Source organism: Piliocolobus tephrosceles, chromosome 17 (genome assembly GCF_002776525.5).
Source record: "Piliocolobus tephrosceles isolate RC106 chromosome 17, ASM277652v3, whole genome shotgun sequence".
NCBI classification, from domain to species: domain Eukaryota; kingdom Metazoa; phylum Chordata; class Mammalia; order Primates; family Cercopithecidae; genus Piliocolobus; species Piliocolobus tephrosceles.
In genome coordinates this window covers 42,067,767-42,085,347 of record NC_045450.1, presented here as the reverse complement: position 1 = coordinate 42,085,347, position 17,581 = coordinate 42,067,767, and the positions used below count along the sequence as shown (strand labels likewise).

General features: G+C 51.9%; 1 protein-coding gene across 3 annotated transcripts; it reads right to left on the bottom strand.

Moving 5' to 3' along the window:
* Positions 1–4,946: 4,946 nt before the first annotated feature.
* CX3CL1 (C-X3-C motif chemokine ligand 1) lies at positions 4,947–17,581 on the bottom strand. Of its 3 annotated transcripts, none has more exons than XM_023210020.1 (3): positions 17,397–17,466; positions 10,299–10,437; positions 4,947–7,979 (listed from the first exon to the last, which is right to left on the bottom strand). In XM_023210020.1, the coding sequence occupies exons 1-3, from the start codon at positions 17,464–17,466 to the stop codon at positions 6,962–6,964; spliced, it is 1,227 nt and encodes a 408-aa protein (XP_023065788.1). In that variant the 3' UTR covers positions 4,947–6,961. The 3 variants fall into 3 exon arrangements, with proteins under 3 accessions (XP_023065788.1, XP_023065790.1, XP_023065789.1); XM_023210021.2 differs by having other exon boundaries at positions 4,951–7,979; positions 10,299–10,419; positions 17,397–17,581; XM_023210022.2 differs by lacking the exon at positions 10,299–10,437 and having other exon boundaries at positions 17,397–17,545.

Genomic DNA, 17,581 nt, shown 5'->3' with positions numbered 1-17,581 from the left:
AGAGATCCTGCATGAGTTTCAGCTGTTGAACTTTGCTGCCAGTTTAGGAAAGCCAGCCTGGCAGTAGATCTTAAGTCTTTGCAGCTGAATCATTATTTATCCAGGAAAGCACATGACTGATCAGAAAAGAACAGAGCATGGATGGTCTCCTGAGTGCTTATGTGCTTGTGTACATCTGGGAGGAGCTGGGCATGTGCACGCACACACAGACACACACACGCAGAGCACACACACATATACACACAGAACACACACATATACACATGCATAAACACACGCATATACAAACTACACACACTCATACAAACATACATTACACATATGCACAATGCACATACATGCACCGTACACACGTACACAGGCATACACACACATAACACATGCACACATACACTACATGGATACACACATATATACTACACATACCCATACTGCACACACATGCACAGTACACACATACACATGCATACACACATACATATAAACACATACATACACACACTACACACATACACATAATGCACACATATGCATAGTACACACATACACACATACACAAACACATACATACATACACTACACACATATACACACTACACATAAGTACAATGCACACATATGCACAGCACACACATACACTTACACACATGCATAAACAAATGCATACATACGCTACACACATGCAGACAATACACATACACACATACACACATACTACACACATACACACAATGCACACACTACACACATTCACACAATATACACACATATACAAACATACCACATACATACACTAAACACATATACACACATACTACACACATACACTACACACATATACACACATACCACACACATACAATACACATACACACATATACAAACATATTACACATATACACACATACACGTAATGCACACACACACACTACACACATACACACAATACATACACATACACCATGCCTTCCGGGCACCTGTTATTCAGCCTCAAGCTGGAAATTCCCGGCCATTCATTTCTGTGTTTTTCTGTCTGGCCTCACCCTTTTGGGGAATGTACAGAGGACACACGGGACTCAAAGGCAAAGACCAGAGGGTGAGACGCTCGGGGCCTGAGAACCTTGTGGGGTGGGAGCCAGTGGTCCGGTGCAGTGGGCTCCAAAACTTTGGCCAGGCAACAAATCCCCTAATTCGGAGGCAGTGTAGGGTGGACTGAGGAAGCCAAGCAAGAAGGAGGCTGGGGCGGGGGTGGGGGGGGGGGTGCAGCTTGAAGGGGCAACCTCCACGTCTGAAGCCTGAACTCAGCAGGTCAGAAGTGGGGGTCAGGAGCTTGCACTTTTGAGACTCTGTGTCTCACACTTTTCTCTGTAATGCTCAGGCTGAGTTCTGGAGAAAGACCCTGAGTTCTATCCCTGCTCTGCTGCTTACGAGCTGCGTCACCCTGAGCAAGTCACATGTCCTTTCAGAGCCTTTCTCTCTCTTTTTCTTTTCTTTCTTTCTCTTTCTTTTCTCTTTCTTTTTTTCTCTTTTTTTTTTTTTTTGAGATGGAGTCTCGTTCTGTTGCCCAAGCTAGAGTGCAATGGTGTGATCTTGGCTCACTGCAAGCTCTGTCTTCCGGGTTCACGCCATTCTCCTGCCTCAGCTTCCCGAGTAGCTGGGACTACAGGCACTTGTCACCACACCTGGCTAATTTTTTGTATTTTTAGTAGAGATGGCGTTTCACCGTGTTAGCCAGGATGGTCTCAATCTCCTGACCTTGTGATCCGCTGGCCTCAGCCTCCCAAAGTGCTGGGATTACAGGCCTGAGCCACCAAGCCTGGCCTTTCTCTTTCTCTTTTCTTTTCTTTTCTTCTATTCTTTTCTCTTCTTTTCTTTCTCTTCCTTCCTTCCTTCCTTCCTTCCTTCCTTCCTTCCTTCCTTTCTTTCTTTCCTACTTTCTTCTTTTCCTTTTCCTCTTCCTTTTCTCCTTCCTTCCTTTCTCTCTCTTTCTTTCTTTCTCTCTCTCTTTCCTTCCTTCCTTTTCCTTCCTTCCTTCCTTCCTCCCTCCCTCCCTTCCTCTCTCTCTCTCCTTCTCTTCCTCTATCTCCCCCTCCCATTTCTTTTTTTGTTTTTTCAAGGCAGGGTCTTGCTCTTTTGTCCAGGCTGGAATGCACGGGCATGATCATGGCTCACTGCAGCCTCGACCTCCCTGGGCTCAGGTGATTCTCCCACCTCAGCCTCCCAAGTAACAGAGACTACCGGCGCACGCCACTACACCCAGCTAATTTTGTATTTTTATAGAAATGGGGTTTCACCATGTTGCCCAGGCTGGTCTCTAATTTCAGGGCTCAAGTGATCTGCCCACCTCTGCCTCTCAAAGTGCTGGGACTACAGGCTTGAGCCACCACACCCAACCTGAGAGTCTTGCTTTCATCATTAGTAAGATGAGGATCATTGTATATAAAGAATTTCACACACTGCCTGGCACATCGTAAACATTACGTGAACAATGTCTACTATTATTTTATAACTAATGTTATATAACAACACCCGTACACCCCCAGGGTGACAGTGGGCAGGTCCAGGGAGCAGCTGCCATTTGAGATAGAGCAGGCTTGGGTCAGCAATTCCGTTTCCTACCATCCCCTCTGCCTCCTGGATCCCCCAGACCTTGTGCCCACATCAGTTACCATTTATCATTGCCCTTCTCTTGTTTTTCTTATAGTGAGGATATTTTTCTCTGAGCCCAATTCTCCATCAAAAGTAGGTCAAAGGCTGGGCGTGATGACTCAAGCCTGTAATCCCAGCACTTTGAGAGGCTGAGGCGGGAGGATCACAAGGTCAGGAGATCGAGACCATCCTAGCTAACAGGGTGAAACCCCATCTCTACTAAAAATCCAAAAAAAAAAAAAAAAATTAGCTGGGCATGGTGGCATGCGCCTGTAGTCCCAGCTACACAGGAGGCTGAGGCAGGAGAATTCCTTGAACCTGGGAGGTGGAGGCTGCAGTGAGCCAAAGGTTGCAGTGAGCCAAGATCACCCACTGCACTCCAGCCTGGGTGGCAGAGTGAAATTCTGTCTCAAAAAAAAAAAAAAAAGGTCTCGTCCAAACACTGCATTAATTGTGGGAATGGCTTCAGCTAACATTTAGCTCTGAAACTGAAAGAAAATAAAATGACACAAACACTCCAGGGTTCCTGGGGAGTTGCTCTGGACTGAGCCGGAATACAAGTCTCTCCCATCCTGAGCCTGCTGAGAAGGCTGCAATCTTACCTAAGAATGTGATGAAAAGACAGAGACACATCTTTTCATTTAGGTGGGATTACTGGGGTGTGCCACGACACCTGGCTAATTTTTGTAGTTTTAGTAGAGACAGGGTTTCACCATGTTGGCCAGGCTGGTCTCAAACTCCTGACTTCAAGTGCTCTGCCCACTTTGGCCTCTCAAAGTGCTGGGATCACAGGTGTGAGGCACCATGCCCGGCCCTTGACCTACTTTTGATGGAGACTTGGGCTCATAGAAAAATATCCTCACTATAAGAAAAACAAGAGAAAGGCAATGATAAATGGTAACTGATGTGGCTACAAGATCCAGGAGATTCAGGAAGTGGAGGGGATTGTAGGAAATAGGATTGCTGACCCAAGCCTGCTCTGTCTCAAATGGCAGCTGCTGCCTGGACCTGCCTACTAAAAAACACCATTCATGTAGACATTGAATCTAAGATATGATTGATGGTAGGTGATTTGTTTTTCTAAGACCAGCCCAGCGGGCGCAAAAGAACCAGCGGGTAGGCAAGTGTAGGAGCAAAACTGCAAGTTTATTTTTGGTAACCTAAGGTGTGGGGGAGAAGTCTGTCCGCCTCCGGCGAAGGAGGCCTGCAGAGTCCCCCCCTGGGGCTCTCAGATGGAGTCCCCACAGTCCTGACATCCCAACAGGAGTGGGGCTGTGAGAAGGCCGCGTGGCTCACTGGCCGAGAGTGGCTTTTCTAGGAGTGGGAGGGCAATAGGCAGGGCACGGGCGTGTCGGGGGGCATTCCACAGGTGCGACCAGGTAAATCTTGGTCTCTTCAGATTGACGTCACCTGGCGCATGCCCAGTTGATCTGCACCTTCCCCGCGCCGGCTGCATTTTCGCGCGCGCAGGAAGAGTTGGTGGTGAAGAAGAACCCGGAAGTGCACCATCTTGCCTCCGTTCGTCCAAACAGTAAGATGTTCTGATATTTAATAAATTACTAATAAAGAAAAAAAGCCTGCCAATTAAGTGGTGACAAGCCATGGATTACAAAACAAGTCTCAATTCCAAACATGTCATAGTGTGAAAAGGATGCATCCTAACATTCATGAAATATTGGATACCAGTAGGCTGGACTTGGTCTGTGGCAGCCTTGTGCAGTTTCCAACCTGCACAACTGTACACAGCAGCTCTTAGGAAGCCTCCCAGGACACTGAAGAGCTTAGGCCACCAGGAGGCTCACACTTGGGGCACATCTATGAACTCCCAAGTCCCTTAAGAAATAATCCCTCTTTGATCTTCATCTGAACTAGGAAGGCCGCAAAGAGGAAACTAAGGGCCAGTTTCCATATGGGGCACCAGTTCACTGACAGTGGTCCCAGGGCCCCTGGGACGGTGGTTCAGCAAGCGTGGGGTAGGGCTTCATGAGGGATTCTGAGTCCTGTCAGACTAGGAGAGGCCCCATACTCACATTTATGCAGACCCAGAGAGGTAAAGGCCCTGGCCCAACATTACACAGCCGGGCAGAACAGAGCCGGGCCAAGGGTTCAGCACTCCTCACTCCGATCCCTGGTGCTTCTTCTCTTGCTGACTGTAAAAATGTCTGCTCTTCTGCCCCAGGTGAACTGGAGATAGCGGTCTCCAGGGCTGAAAGGGGTCTTGGCCTGCCCACCCCTGCCCCGTTCCTTCCCCTCTGAAGCCCTGGTTGCTGGACTTGTCCCCAGAGAAATCAGCCGTATTGATTCACAAGACTTTTAAATTTTATTAGTAAAATACAAAATGGCACAGACATTGGTGATGAGGGTTGGAAAAGTAAAAGGATCAACCTACTCTTTCCAAAGTCTTCCTAGATCATCCTTGTCCATGTCCTGCTTGGAGAAACTAACAAAGTCCATGGAAGGGGGACCAGCTGGCCCCAGCAGCTTCCTCACAAAGGAGGCAGGGCCCCATCACAGTGTGCCCCACCCCTGGAAGGCTCTCCCAGCCGGAAGAGCCGGAACAAAGTGCATCAGTTCCACTCTCACCCTCTCTGAGCTGCCAGAGTGACCCCTCCTGAGCCAGGCCCTGAACTTCCTGAATACACTGCACCACGCCCAGCAGGGGAGTGCAAAGGCCGGGTGGGCCGGGCGGCACAGCTTCTTGCTCTCTATGGACCAGAGCTGGGTTTCCTTCCTCCAAGCACCCATCTGTGAAGGAGTGTTCCTGGCACCTGGGTAGAACCCAGCCCATAAGAGGCCCCTCGGGTAGAGCAAGGGTCACCCTCGGGGACAATCCAAGGGAGAGGTGAGCTGCCACCAGGGACCCTGAGGGGCCAGGCCGGCTGGTGCGGCCTCATCCAGGCATGCTCGAGCCTGCAGCAGCCAAAAAAGGGAACCCCTGACTTTATGCCTGCAACTTCCCCTTTCCCATGTCCCAGCCCCCTTCCCGGGTAGCATCCCTTTCAGAAACAAACAGGGGCCTCGTGGAAAACATCATGGAAATCCCTGGTCCTGTCTGCGATGGGGACAAAGATGAAGGAGAAGGTCTTGGAGGGCAGAGAACAGTGTTTTCAAGGAGTGAGAGAGGTGGGAGGGGAACCCAGGCCTCATGAAAGAATCTGGCGTGTGGGGAGTGGGACTACAAGGGTCCTGTGGCCTGGCTGCCTGCAGGAGTCTCTGAAGAAGCGTCAGGAGTGTGGCTGCTCCCAGAGCCTTTCCTGGGCTTCTTAGACATGTGTCTGGAGCCCTCCCTCCTCCCTCTTAGGGGGTGAGGGGAGGCAGAGCTTGGGGTGTCTCAGTGACTAAGCCTGGGCGGGGCCTTCAGGGATGGTCTCTGTTCTGCCCACCTCCATTTGGGGGCCCACAGGGCAGGATCTGTGCTATCAACTCACTCCCTCGCAGGCCCTCTGGGCCTCCGGGTCCAAAGACAAGCTAGTCTATTGGCAAGGACTGTCTAAGGTGCTCTGCTCATAAGGACTGTGAGGCTGCATCCAGGGGCTGGAGAGAAGGGCCTCAGGTCAATGAGTGATGTCAGGGGGACAGATATTCCTTACCTCCCTCTTTCCTTTCACAGATGGGAGTACCTTGGGGGGTTGATGGTAGAACTAGGATCAGAACCCAGCCTTCAGACTCAGCACAGTGTAGACCAAAGAAGAAAGCCACCAGATACCCTTATCTCCCCTTCCCACAATGCCTAACCAAGGGCAGAGCCTCACTGGGAGCAGTGCCAGGAAACACCACACTAGCCTCATGCAAGAAAAGACACGTCACTAGTGGGGGCGTGGGCTCTGTACAGAGGACGGGGCTGGGGGAGATAGCACCGCAGGTGGCCGGGGTGACTGGCAACTGCAGCAGGACCAAGAGACACAATGAGATTGCGGGGAGTGGGCAGAGGGCCTGGCCTGATGCTCATGTGTGAGATGGGAGGACTGTAGTACTCACAGGGTAGCGTGGGTCAGAGGGGGCTGGGCATAAATAATTTTTCATTGGGGCTGGGATGACGTCAAAGGGAACCTCTAACCAGCCAGCAGCAGAGGAGAGTTTTGGGGCTGGGGTGAGTTGGGAGACCACCCCCTCTGTCCCTGGCAGGAGGAGAATGGTCAAGGCTGGCCTCCTGGGGTGTGCCTGGGAGCTTGGAGCTTGTGCACCTGGAGGATCCCACCTCCCCGCTCCAATCATCCCAGCTCAGGCCAGGCCCTTGGGTGGGAGTGGGTATGAGGATGAGGGATCCCAGGCAGCTGTCTGAATCAAACAACTAGACACAGGCCAGAGGAGTTCACACGGGCACCAGGACATATGAGTTACTACCACAGCTCCGGGGGATGTAGCGAAGGCCCTCCACCATCTCTCCCGCCATCTTTCGAGGGCAGCCCTGGAGGCTCTGGTAGGCGAACATGGCCACCCCCAGGCAGAAGAGGAGGCCAAGAAAGGCCAGCAGCCCCACTGCCTGCCTCCGAGTGGCAGCCTGGGCATCAGGGACAGGAGTGATAAGGACGCCCAGCCTCTGGGGGTCCATGGTGGCGTGGATGGGTTCCTCAGCTTTAGGGGTCCAGCTGCCTGAAGCCACTGGCTCCCTGCTGGGGGTTCCTTCCGAGGAGACAGGGACCACAGAGACGTGGGCCATGCTGCCAGGCCCCCAGTCCTGGAAGGCATCTGTGTGCGCTGGCACGGGACCCATCTCCTCCCGCTCCAGAGAGTTCTCTGGCCTGGGGCTCTGTCCCTGACCCCACACAGGCTGGCCTTCAGACGGAGTGTTCTCCTCTGGGGCTGGGGAGGAAGTAGTGGAGGCCTGGCTGGAGGAGGCCTGGGTGGAAGGGTCCTGGGTGGACAGGGCCTCAGAGGTCTTTCCCTCAGCCCAGAGGCCGGGCCCAGGTTGGTGGGGACCAGAACTCTGGCACGTGGCGGCAGTGGAGACGGGAGGCACTGGGAAAAGTTCCGTGCCCACAGGCCCTCCATCCTGAGCCTTTGTCGTGAGGGGGAGCCCGGTCCCTGAGGAACCAGTCACGCCTGTCGACTGCTCTGGGGAGGTCCCCAAGGCCGTCTGTGCCTCCCGGGAAGAAGGAGTCGGCTTCAGGCTACTGCTTTCGCCTGTGGCTTCGGGCTCCGGTACCACAGAGTCGTCCATTCCCCGGGCGGCAAGGGTGGTCCTGGGCTTCACCAGGCCGATCTGCTTCTCAAAGGTGCCGCCATTTTGAGTCAGAGCAGCAGCCTGGCGGTCCAGATGCTGCATCGCGTCCTTGACCCATTGTTCCTTCGGGTCGGCACAGAACAGCCTGTGCTGTCTCGTCTCCAAGCTACAGGGGAGAAAGACAGGGATCCAGTGATGGCCAGATACCAGAAACCCGGGCCAGCGTGGTGTGGGGGCACAGCACCAGTGCTCTGCAGGTGAACACACCCGGCTGGAAATCCCGCCCTCCCACTTAGCGGCTGTGAGGCTGCTGACCAGCTGGGGAAACCCGCCCTCCTGTGCTCCCAGGTCCTCACCCGAGAAATGGAGACAGGAAACCTCCCATCTGGAGGGTGACCGCCCATCCCAGAAAAAAGGGGATGCAAGGGGTACTCAGGATGAGGGACTTCCGTTTTAAAACCGGGAAAGTCCCCAGGCAAACAGGGACGAGTTGATCACCCTACTTCTGTGTTACTGTAAAAAAAAGCTAAATTATGGCTCAGAGCAGATCAGTAATAGCTGAAAATAATAACAATGTCGATAATATTGTTACCATTAAGGCAGGGGGCTCTGGGCTTTGAGTCTCCTGCTGGGGAGAGGACTTCAGGTGAGCTCTGTATGGGGCCTCCTCACTCTGGAACAGGCCTTATGAGACTTCGTGAGTCTTGTTGCTCTTCTCCTTCGGTTTCACAGCTACAGGCTGTGCTCCAGGCCCCTTTCCTCCCCTCCTGATGTGTGTTCACGGGCAGAAGGGGTTAGAGCCAAATATGTGGCAGCCTCATTGGGACCCTGAGTGCCTTCCAAATCTTGAACTTCCTCTGAAGCCGTGTGTGACTGGTTCACCACCAAGCCCACAGCTCAGAGCTGACAGAGGCCCAGGCTCCATGCCACGGCCTGTGCTTGGCATTTGCCCATGTTCAAACCTTACATCCATGCCACAAGGTGGCTACCAGGCTCATGTCCATTTTACAGATGAGGAAACCAAGGCTCAGAGAGGTGAAGTAAAGGCACCTGGCTCCAGGATGCCGGGAAGCTAGAGAAGTCCAGGAAGCAAGTATGACCCTGCAGGCCCCCTGGGCACAGTGATCCCTTCCCCCACTTCCTTTTTCCCTTTCATCTAGAAAACAAAAAATACTTGGGGGTGTCTTGGGGAAGTAAGCCTTGACCGATCAGCAAAGAAGTCAGGCAGGAGCACGCTCAGTACCTTGCCCACCTTAGAAACTGCATAATTGAGGAGAGGAAGTGCCAGACTTCCTTTAACTGAGCCTAGAAAGCAAAAGGCCATTGGCCATTTCCTGCTGCCTGACCCCTAGGTCTGGCTGAGGCTGCTTTAGGGCTCAAAAGTCAGTCCTGGGGAAAGGCCTCAGGGCTGGCTGGTTAGGCAGGACCCAAGAGAGCCCCCAGGAGAAGGAAGTGACCAAGATGGCCAGGGTCCTTAACAGCCAGGAGGACAATGACTCAATCCCTCCCCAAAGTCTCCAAATGACCCTGTTTCCTCTTCTGTCAGATGGAGATAGTGATCTCTGCAGCAACTACTGACAGACCCTGCCGAGCACTTTATTTATTTTTAATTTAATTTTTATTTTTTCTTTTCTTTTCTTTTTTTTTTTTTTTTCTTTTTTTTTCTTTTTTTTTTTTTTTTGAGATGGAGTCTCACAATGTTGCCCAGGCCAGAGTGCAGTGGTGCCATCTTGGCTCACTGCAACCTCCGCCTCCTGGGTTCAAGCAATTCTCCTGCCTCAACCTCCCGAGTAGCTGGGATTACAGGCACCCACCACCACGCCCAGCTAGTTTTTGTATTTTTAGTAGAGATGGAGTTTCACCATGTTGGCCAGCCTGGTCTTGAACTCCTGGCCTCAAGTGATCCACCAGCCTTGGCCTTCAAAAGTGCTGGTATTACAGGCATTAGCCACCGCACCCTTGCCAAGCACTTTAGTTACATCCTGTCCTAGCTACCTATTTTATAGACAAGGAAACCAAGGTGCAAAAAGTAAGCAATGGAAGCAAGGCCACCCAGCCAGTAAAAGGGGAAGGCAGGATTTGCACCAGGTCTGTTAGAGTCTGGAACCTGCATTTTAAGTAAGACCCTCATGCTTTACGCCTACCCACACCACCCCATGAAATATAGTGGGTTCGAGTGTGGGGTAACATGTGCTTCAGTCCAGGAGGAATTACCACCGTTCATGGCTGCTCCAGGCCATAAGCCAGGGCGGCTGCCCCCCAGCCACACTGGGCCATTCAGGAAGCCACTCTCCACCTTAGCTATATGGCACAGAAATTAAGGTCAGTGAAGTGGCCTGCAGGCCAGGGGCAAGAGAAGCGTGTGCTGAGGCCTTCGCCTAGGAGACCAGGTCTGGGAGGGGAGGTGTGGACGTAGATTCTCAGAGGTCTGGGAATATTCCAAGGGCCTGAAGGGGATTTCAGAGTCCTCGGGGGCAGTACCTACACGATTGCACGTTTGCCGCATGATTCCTGGTTCTGTTGATAGTGGATGAGCAAAGCCACAGGTATCTTTGATGTCATCTTGCTGCACGTGATGTTGCATTTCGTCACGCCGTGGTGCTGTCCTGAGTCCAAAGAGGTTCCTGGTCAGCAGGGATGTCTGTGGGCATCTGGCTTCCCAACCCTGTGCCAGATTGTTCCGGCCACACCACCCAAGCCAAAGCTGATCACCTGTACACCCTGGCCTTCAAGGCCTTTGACTCAGCCTCCCTCCCCCACCAAACTTCTCTATGCCTCAGTTTTACCACCTGTAAAATAGGAACAAAGATAGTATCTACCTCATAGGCTTGTTGTAAGAATAAGAAATGTGAATTCTTATTTACAGAGTTCTTTTTGCCTGGCACTGGCACATATTAAAAGTTTGTTTGTTTGTTTGTTTATTTTGAGATGGAGTCTCGCTGTTGTTGCCCACGCTGGAGTGCAATGGCATGATCTCGGCTTACCGCAACCTCCGCCTCCCGGGTTCAAGTGATTCTCCTGCCTCAGCCTCCCGAGTAGCTAGGATTACAGGCATTTGCCATGACGCCTGGCTAATTTTGTATTTTTAGTACAGACAGGGTTTCTCCTTGTTGGTCAGGCTGGTCTCAAACTCCCGACCTCAGGTGATCTGCCCTCCTTGGCCTTCCAAAGTGCTGGGATGACAGGCGTGAGCCACCATGCCCAGGTTAATTTTTAAAATTAACTGGTCCATTGTGCAGCAGGGGAGATGAATCTGAGAGTGACAGGGATCTGCTAAGGTCACACAGCCAGCAAGTGATGGAACAGGTTCTCCTACCAAGCCGGCTGCAGTCCCCACCGGGCCTGTGGCATTGCCTGTCCCCTCACCTCTGCCTTATTTCTCTCTGCTGCCTTTTTTTTTTTTTTTTTAATTAAGAAATAGGGTCTTGCTCTGTTGTCCAGGCTGGAGTGCAGTGGTATAATCTTAGCTCACTGCAACCTCAAAATCCTGGGCTCAAGAGATTCTCCTGGCTGGGTGTGGTGGCTCACACCTGTAATCCCAGCACTTTGGGAGGCCAAGGCAGGTGGATCACCTGAGGTCAGGAGTTTGGGACCAGCCTGATCAGTATGGTGAAACCTTGTCTCTACTAAAAATACAAAAATTAGCCTGGAATGATGGTGGGTGCCTTTAGTCCCAGCTGCTAGGGAAGCTGAGACAGGAGAATTGCTTGAATCTGGGAGGCAGAGGTTGCAGTGAACCGAGATCGTACCACTGTACTCCAGCCGGGGTGACAGAGCAAGACTCCGTCTCAAAAAAAAAAAAAAAAAAAAATCTCTTGCCTCAGCCTCCCAAGTAGCTGGGACTACAGGTGCATGCTACCATGCCTGGCTAATTTTTTTTAAGAGACAGGGTCTTGCTATGTTGCCTAGGCTGGTCTTGAACCCCTGACCTCAAGCGATCCTCCCACTTCAACTTCCGGAGTAGCTGGGATTACAGATGCAAGCCACCATGCCCAGCAATAAACTTTTTAAAAGTGTATAAGTACAACTGCTTTCTAAGAAGGTGGGGTCTGATGAATAGATGATCCTTTGTTCTGCTGTTAAGAGCCAGAATGAGCCTAAGAGTAGTTGCTGAAACGTACTGAGTCGTCCTGCCTAGGAGGGAAGAGGCATTTGAAATTCCTGGAGCAAGAAGAGTAAGAAGAAGGAAGGGTTGGAGATGGAAGGTATGAATAAGGTAGGGGCAGAGCGGGGCAGAAGGGGCAGGCAGTAGCTGAGTGTCACGTGGAGCCAGAGAGAAACCCCAGGACAGGACAAATAAACCCAACTATTTGATATAAACATTTGAAGTTGTTTACACTGCATTTCCACCTTTTCTCTTCGCCTAAAATCCCCAGCAAATTTTTTTTTTTTCTTAGCGTGAGCTCAAGGAGGATGAGTGTAAAAATCAAGGAAGAGCTGGAGTTTCAGATCTGGGTCAAGGTTATGTGCAGCAAAAGCAAGACCCCAGAGGGTTTTGCAAACATCTGGAGGCCAGGGCAGTCAAGAGAGCAAGCTGATCTTATCTAGCACTTCAGAGCCTGGGAAACCCCCAGCCCATCCCTGGGATCCACCAGAACACAAATTGCTCATGCATAAATACTTACATAATGTGGCCATGCAAACATACTCCCCTTTCCCAAATACAGGCGCGTGCACGTGCGCACACACACAGAGACTTTGTAGAGTCTGCTGCTTCCTCCTCCATCGCTCCCCCTTAGCTTTGGCCCACCCTGCTTTGTGGGAAGGTGGTTTAGGACCGGCAGGTCTGGGTTGAGTCATCAAGGAGCAGCACTAGTAGCTTCCAGGGGTTGGGGGCTGTGTGCAGGAGAGGCTCCCCAGGTCACAGGGCTGTCCTTTCTCTCTGAGTAACCAGGATATAAAAGTCACTGCGTGGACTGGCCACCCTCCTTCTGCAATGGGACCTCAGAATGACGCACCTGCAGCCTCCCCAGGCCCTGTTGAGAGGAGCCAGGTGGCAGTTCCCTAAACTGGCCTGCAGGTGTCTTCTTTAGGAAGAAATTTCTTTAGGAAGAAAATACGGTGCCCCTGAGTGACCAGAGACAGGAGGAGGCAAGGGAGGCTGCCCAATGAATAAGAAAGAAGGTCCATTCTGTGCGCCCCAAATCCAACATGGGGAAAGCCATTACCCACCTTCAGGGCTTTAAAGAGCCACAGAGTCATCCTGTCTCCAAAGTCCCCACTCTCTGCCACAGTCCCTGAATGGTCCTGGCCCAGCTAAGTTCTTGGTTCTGCCAGGAAGATTGTTTAACTAACCTGGGGAGCCTGTCCCTTCTCAGAGCTGAAGTTTTCCTTTCTATAAATGGAGACAATGCCTCATCCAGCCAGTCATCTATTATCTGTCATAGGAGTGTCAGGAAGGCAGGGACCTCGTCTGTCTTGGTATCACAGTTTCAAGCACAAGGTGGATACTCAATCAATATCCGTTGAATGAAATTAGTCTCAATTTACTTCTCTCTCTTTAATGCATCTATCTACCTATCCATCCATCCGTCCACCCACTCTTATCAATCTTCTACCCATTCCTCACCCACCTGCCACCTCCTACCCATCCCCTACTCATCTCCATTCATCCATCTACCCACTCCCTCTCCCCTACCTGTCAATCTTCCACCCCCTTTTATCTCACCCACTCATCCATCCCTCATCGTCCCCTCCCCATCCCTTCTTCCATCCATCCATCCATCCATCCATCCACTTCCTGATTCAGCCAACACTGGCTGGAATTACTTTTGAGTATATACAAAAATCTCAGGCCCTCTTATCCTTAACCTTGAGCTCTTTCTCCCATAGGCACTGGTGCTGAGCTTGGAGAGAGTGCTTCCATCCCAATAAATGCCATCAGATCACTCTGCTTAGTCAGTCAACCAACAAATGCTGGTTCCTCTTGCCAGGCCCTGTGCCGGTGCTGTGAGGTACAGTGAGATGAATAAGGAACGCCTCTGGCCTCAGAAGGCTCCCAGCCTGATGGACAGGTAAAACAGGCACACAAAGTATCAGAGCTTTTTTTTTTTTCTTTAATTGAGCACCTACTGTGTATCAGACCCGGTGTCCAGCATGTACACATCTGCTCTCTTTAATTCCCAACATCAAAGGGAATTATTATCCTGCAAAGGGAGTATTATTATCCCCACTTCACAGATGCAGAAGCTGGGAATAAGAGAGGTTAAATGTGCCCAATGCCACACAGCTGCATGGTGGCAGAGCTAGTTTTCTACCCAGCCCCTAAACACCCACTGTTCTAGGCTACTCTAGATGCCAGGTGGAAACACAGTGTTCCAGAACATACCACAAATATACTGGGGTTTACATGAGGGAGAAACCACTTCCAACTTCAAATGATCAGGGGAGGCTTCTTGGAGGAAGTCCCCTTTAGGCTGGACCTCAAGGACTGCTAAGAGTCTTCCAGGGTCTTAGAAGGAGACTCAGGAAGTGTCCTGGGTCACTGGGTGAGGTGATAAAGAGAGGACTTGAGCCATTGCTCAGGTGTGTGTCCTAAGCAAGTCACTCAGACTCTCTGAGCCTCAGTTTCCTTACTTGTAAAATGGACATGACAATACCTGCTTCACAGTGTGGTTGTGAGAATAAACATTTTTTAACATCTGGAGCATTTTTCCCTTAGGGCAGGGTTTCTCAACAGTGACACTACTGACATTTTGGACCAGACAGTTCTTTGTTTTGGGGGCTGTCCCGGGCACTGGAGGATGTTTAGCAGCATCTTTGGCCTCTACACATTAGAGGCAAGTAGCTCAACTGAACCAAAAACATTGGGACATTTGTAACAAGTAAAGATGTCCCTAGAAATTGCCAAATGGCCCCTGGGAGAGCAAAATTACTCACTGAGGACCACTGCTCTAGAGATATCCGGAGATATCCACCTGGCTCCCTCCCTCAGCCTCCTCCAAACTGTGCAAAGCCGCCTACTCAGTGGGCTTCCCTAACCCCCTATTTAAAATGTCAACACCTCTCTTCCTTGCTCTCTATTTTTCTTTTCCTTTTCTTTCTTTCTTTCTTTTTTTTGAAATGAAGTCTCGCTCTGTCACTCAGGCTGGAGTGCAGTGGCACAATCTCGGCTCACTCCAACCTCTGCCTCCCAGGTTCAAGTGATTCTCCCGCCTCAGCTTCCCAAGTAGCTGGGACTATAGGCATGCACCACCACACCTGGCTGATTTTGTATTTTTGGTATAAACAGGGTTTCACCATGTTGGCCAGTCTGGTCTTGAACTCCTGACCTCAGGTGATCTGCCCACTTTGGCCTCCCAATGTGCTGGGATTACAGGCATGAGCCCCTGCGCCCAGCCACCCCTCTCTATTTTTTGATCACAGTACCTTTTCTCCTTCCAACAGATCACATTGTTTACTGATTCACTTTGTGTATTATCTGTCCTCTTCAGTTGAACTACAGCACCCCGAGGGCTGAGGTCCTTGGCTGTTTTATTTATTGATGCTGCCCCAGTACCTAGTACCAAGCTTGTCACACAGTAGGTGTCCAATAAGTATTTGTTGAATGAATGGACAAAATGCCCAAGGAAGCGCTTTGTGACATAATACCTTAACCAACAGAAAAATGGAGGAATTTTTATTTAAATTTGACAGGGGCCTGGATCTGACACTCTTGAATTTATCCTCCCATGCCCTCTCCATCCACCCCCACTGCTAATGAGCGGGGTAGGCTATAGGAGCTTAAAACAGATTCGTTTTTTTCTCTTTCTTGCCAGGACTTGAGTGGGAGTGCATGCGTCAGCTGTTGGAGTGGGGGGGCAATGCTCTGCGCCGACTCGTAGCTGCAGGTTCGTTATATAAAGCACAGAAGCCTCCTGCCTGACACAGCCCCACAAACCCACATTTGGGGACTGACGCAGCTGCCCCACACTAGTCAGGGCAGCAGCTATGAACCCCCCAGCCTCCCCTCGGGGTCTCTCTGGCTTCCAAACCACCCCCTCATCCTAAAGGGGCTCCCGAGGGCCTCTCGGAGCCATACATGTCAGCGCTGGAGAGGACTTCCAAGGTGAGCCTGGTCAAATGCCCAGTTTTACAGGAGGAGAAACTGAGGCTGAGAAAGGTTCCAGTAATCCCCAGGATCTTCCAGTAAAGCCAATGACCAAGATGAGGGCAGAAGCCTGGTTCTAAAGCCTCAGGCTGCTAGTCAGAGCACCCAGAGTCCCCCAGGGTCCCTTTCCATCCTGGCCTAGGACCCTTTCCCCTCTAAGCTTAGTAAAAGTAATCTTCCTCCGCCACCCTCTTCAAAACACCCCCATAGGCATTGGAGCCTCATCACCCTCCCCCAGCCCACCGGAGAGGTAATAGCTATATTTAAAGATGCAGCAGCTGGGACCAGAGGAGGCAAGACCCTGCTCAGGGTCACACAGCAAGACTGTGGCAAAGCAGCCGCCATCTGACTCCCCACTTTCCAGTTCTCACTGTTCCCAGACACCTCAGGCTTCAGGGCCCAATCCCAGAAAGCAGGCAGCCAGCAGGAATTCGCCTCCACCATCCCCACGTGCCCACCCACCCACGCACCTGCTCCCTGCCCCAGGGTGAGTTTGCTTCATGGAAATATCTGGAAGCTGGGGACTACTTCTCATTTTCCTAGACTTGCTGCGTGCCCACAGGCAAAGTCTCACCTTCTCTGAATGTCACCCTGCCGGATGGTGGGGGCAATCCCTGAGGAGGGGGCTGCCTAGCGGTTCATGGAGGTGGTGTGGCCCACAGAGGTGGTGAGCGTGCATCTGTGCTCTCTTCTGCATTCAGTCCCATGAGTCTTACCCTCTCCTGCCCTACTTGCTGGCTGTGCATCCTCAGGCCAGTTTCTAAACCTCTCTGGGCCTCCATCTTATCCATATCAGGTAGGATGGTCAATTATGTACCCCTACCAGGTCCTGGGCTTCAGTAAGCAAGTGACTAGAGGCAAACGCGTTTTCTACACTGTGCTTGGAGGAGGAAGACAGCATGATGGGTAGACAGGCAGAGCAACTGGGGCTACAGACCAGCACAGCAGCGGCAAGCCCCAACCATGAGCTGCAGTGACCTTGACCTTCACTGGTCCTGGGCCCCCTAATCCTGGGGGCTTTGAAAACAGGGCAGGAGAAAGTCCCAACTGTGGCCTGGCCCAGGGCCAGGGCTGCGGGTTACACATTAACGTTGGATGGAAAGAGCCAGCCACTGTCAGCCAGGTCCTCCCACCCCAGTGCCCACCAGGAGCCTCTGCAGGCTCCCTCCACCCCCATCCTCCTGGCACACCCACACCTGGCTCCCTTATGCCACCCACACCACCTCTCTGTGCTTCCAGGCACAGCCACTTTGCTTGCTGGGTCAGGCAGAGCAGTGGCTGGCAAGTGGAAATCTGTCCAGTGCTGCATCTGGGGAAAGGAAGGTGCCCAGCCCCCTCCTGCACATCCCTGGATAGGGGCTGCCACCGGCCTTGAGCTTTACCCAGGCAGGGTCTGGGGCCCCTGATGTCAGGCTTGAGGGACAGACAAGGGGCTGGGGGCTCCCCACCAGGGGGTCCTCACCCTGTTCATGCCCAAGTCCAGGCCCCACTTACCAGCCAGCAGGACAGTCAGATGGCAGAGGGTGGCCAAGTGGAGCAGCCACGAGAGAGATATCGGAGCCATGGCTGAGGGTGGGTGAGAGTCCAGGCGGGGGCCAGGGCAGGCGGCTAGAGCCAGGCGGCAGAGCTTAGTGCTGTTGCCTCGCCGCCGCCGCCAGAGCTCTGTGGCTTTTTATAAT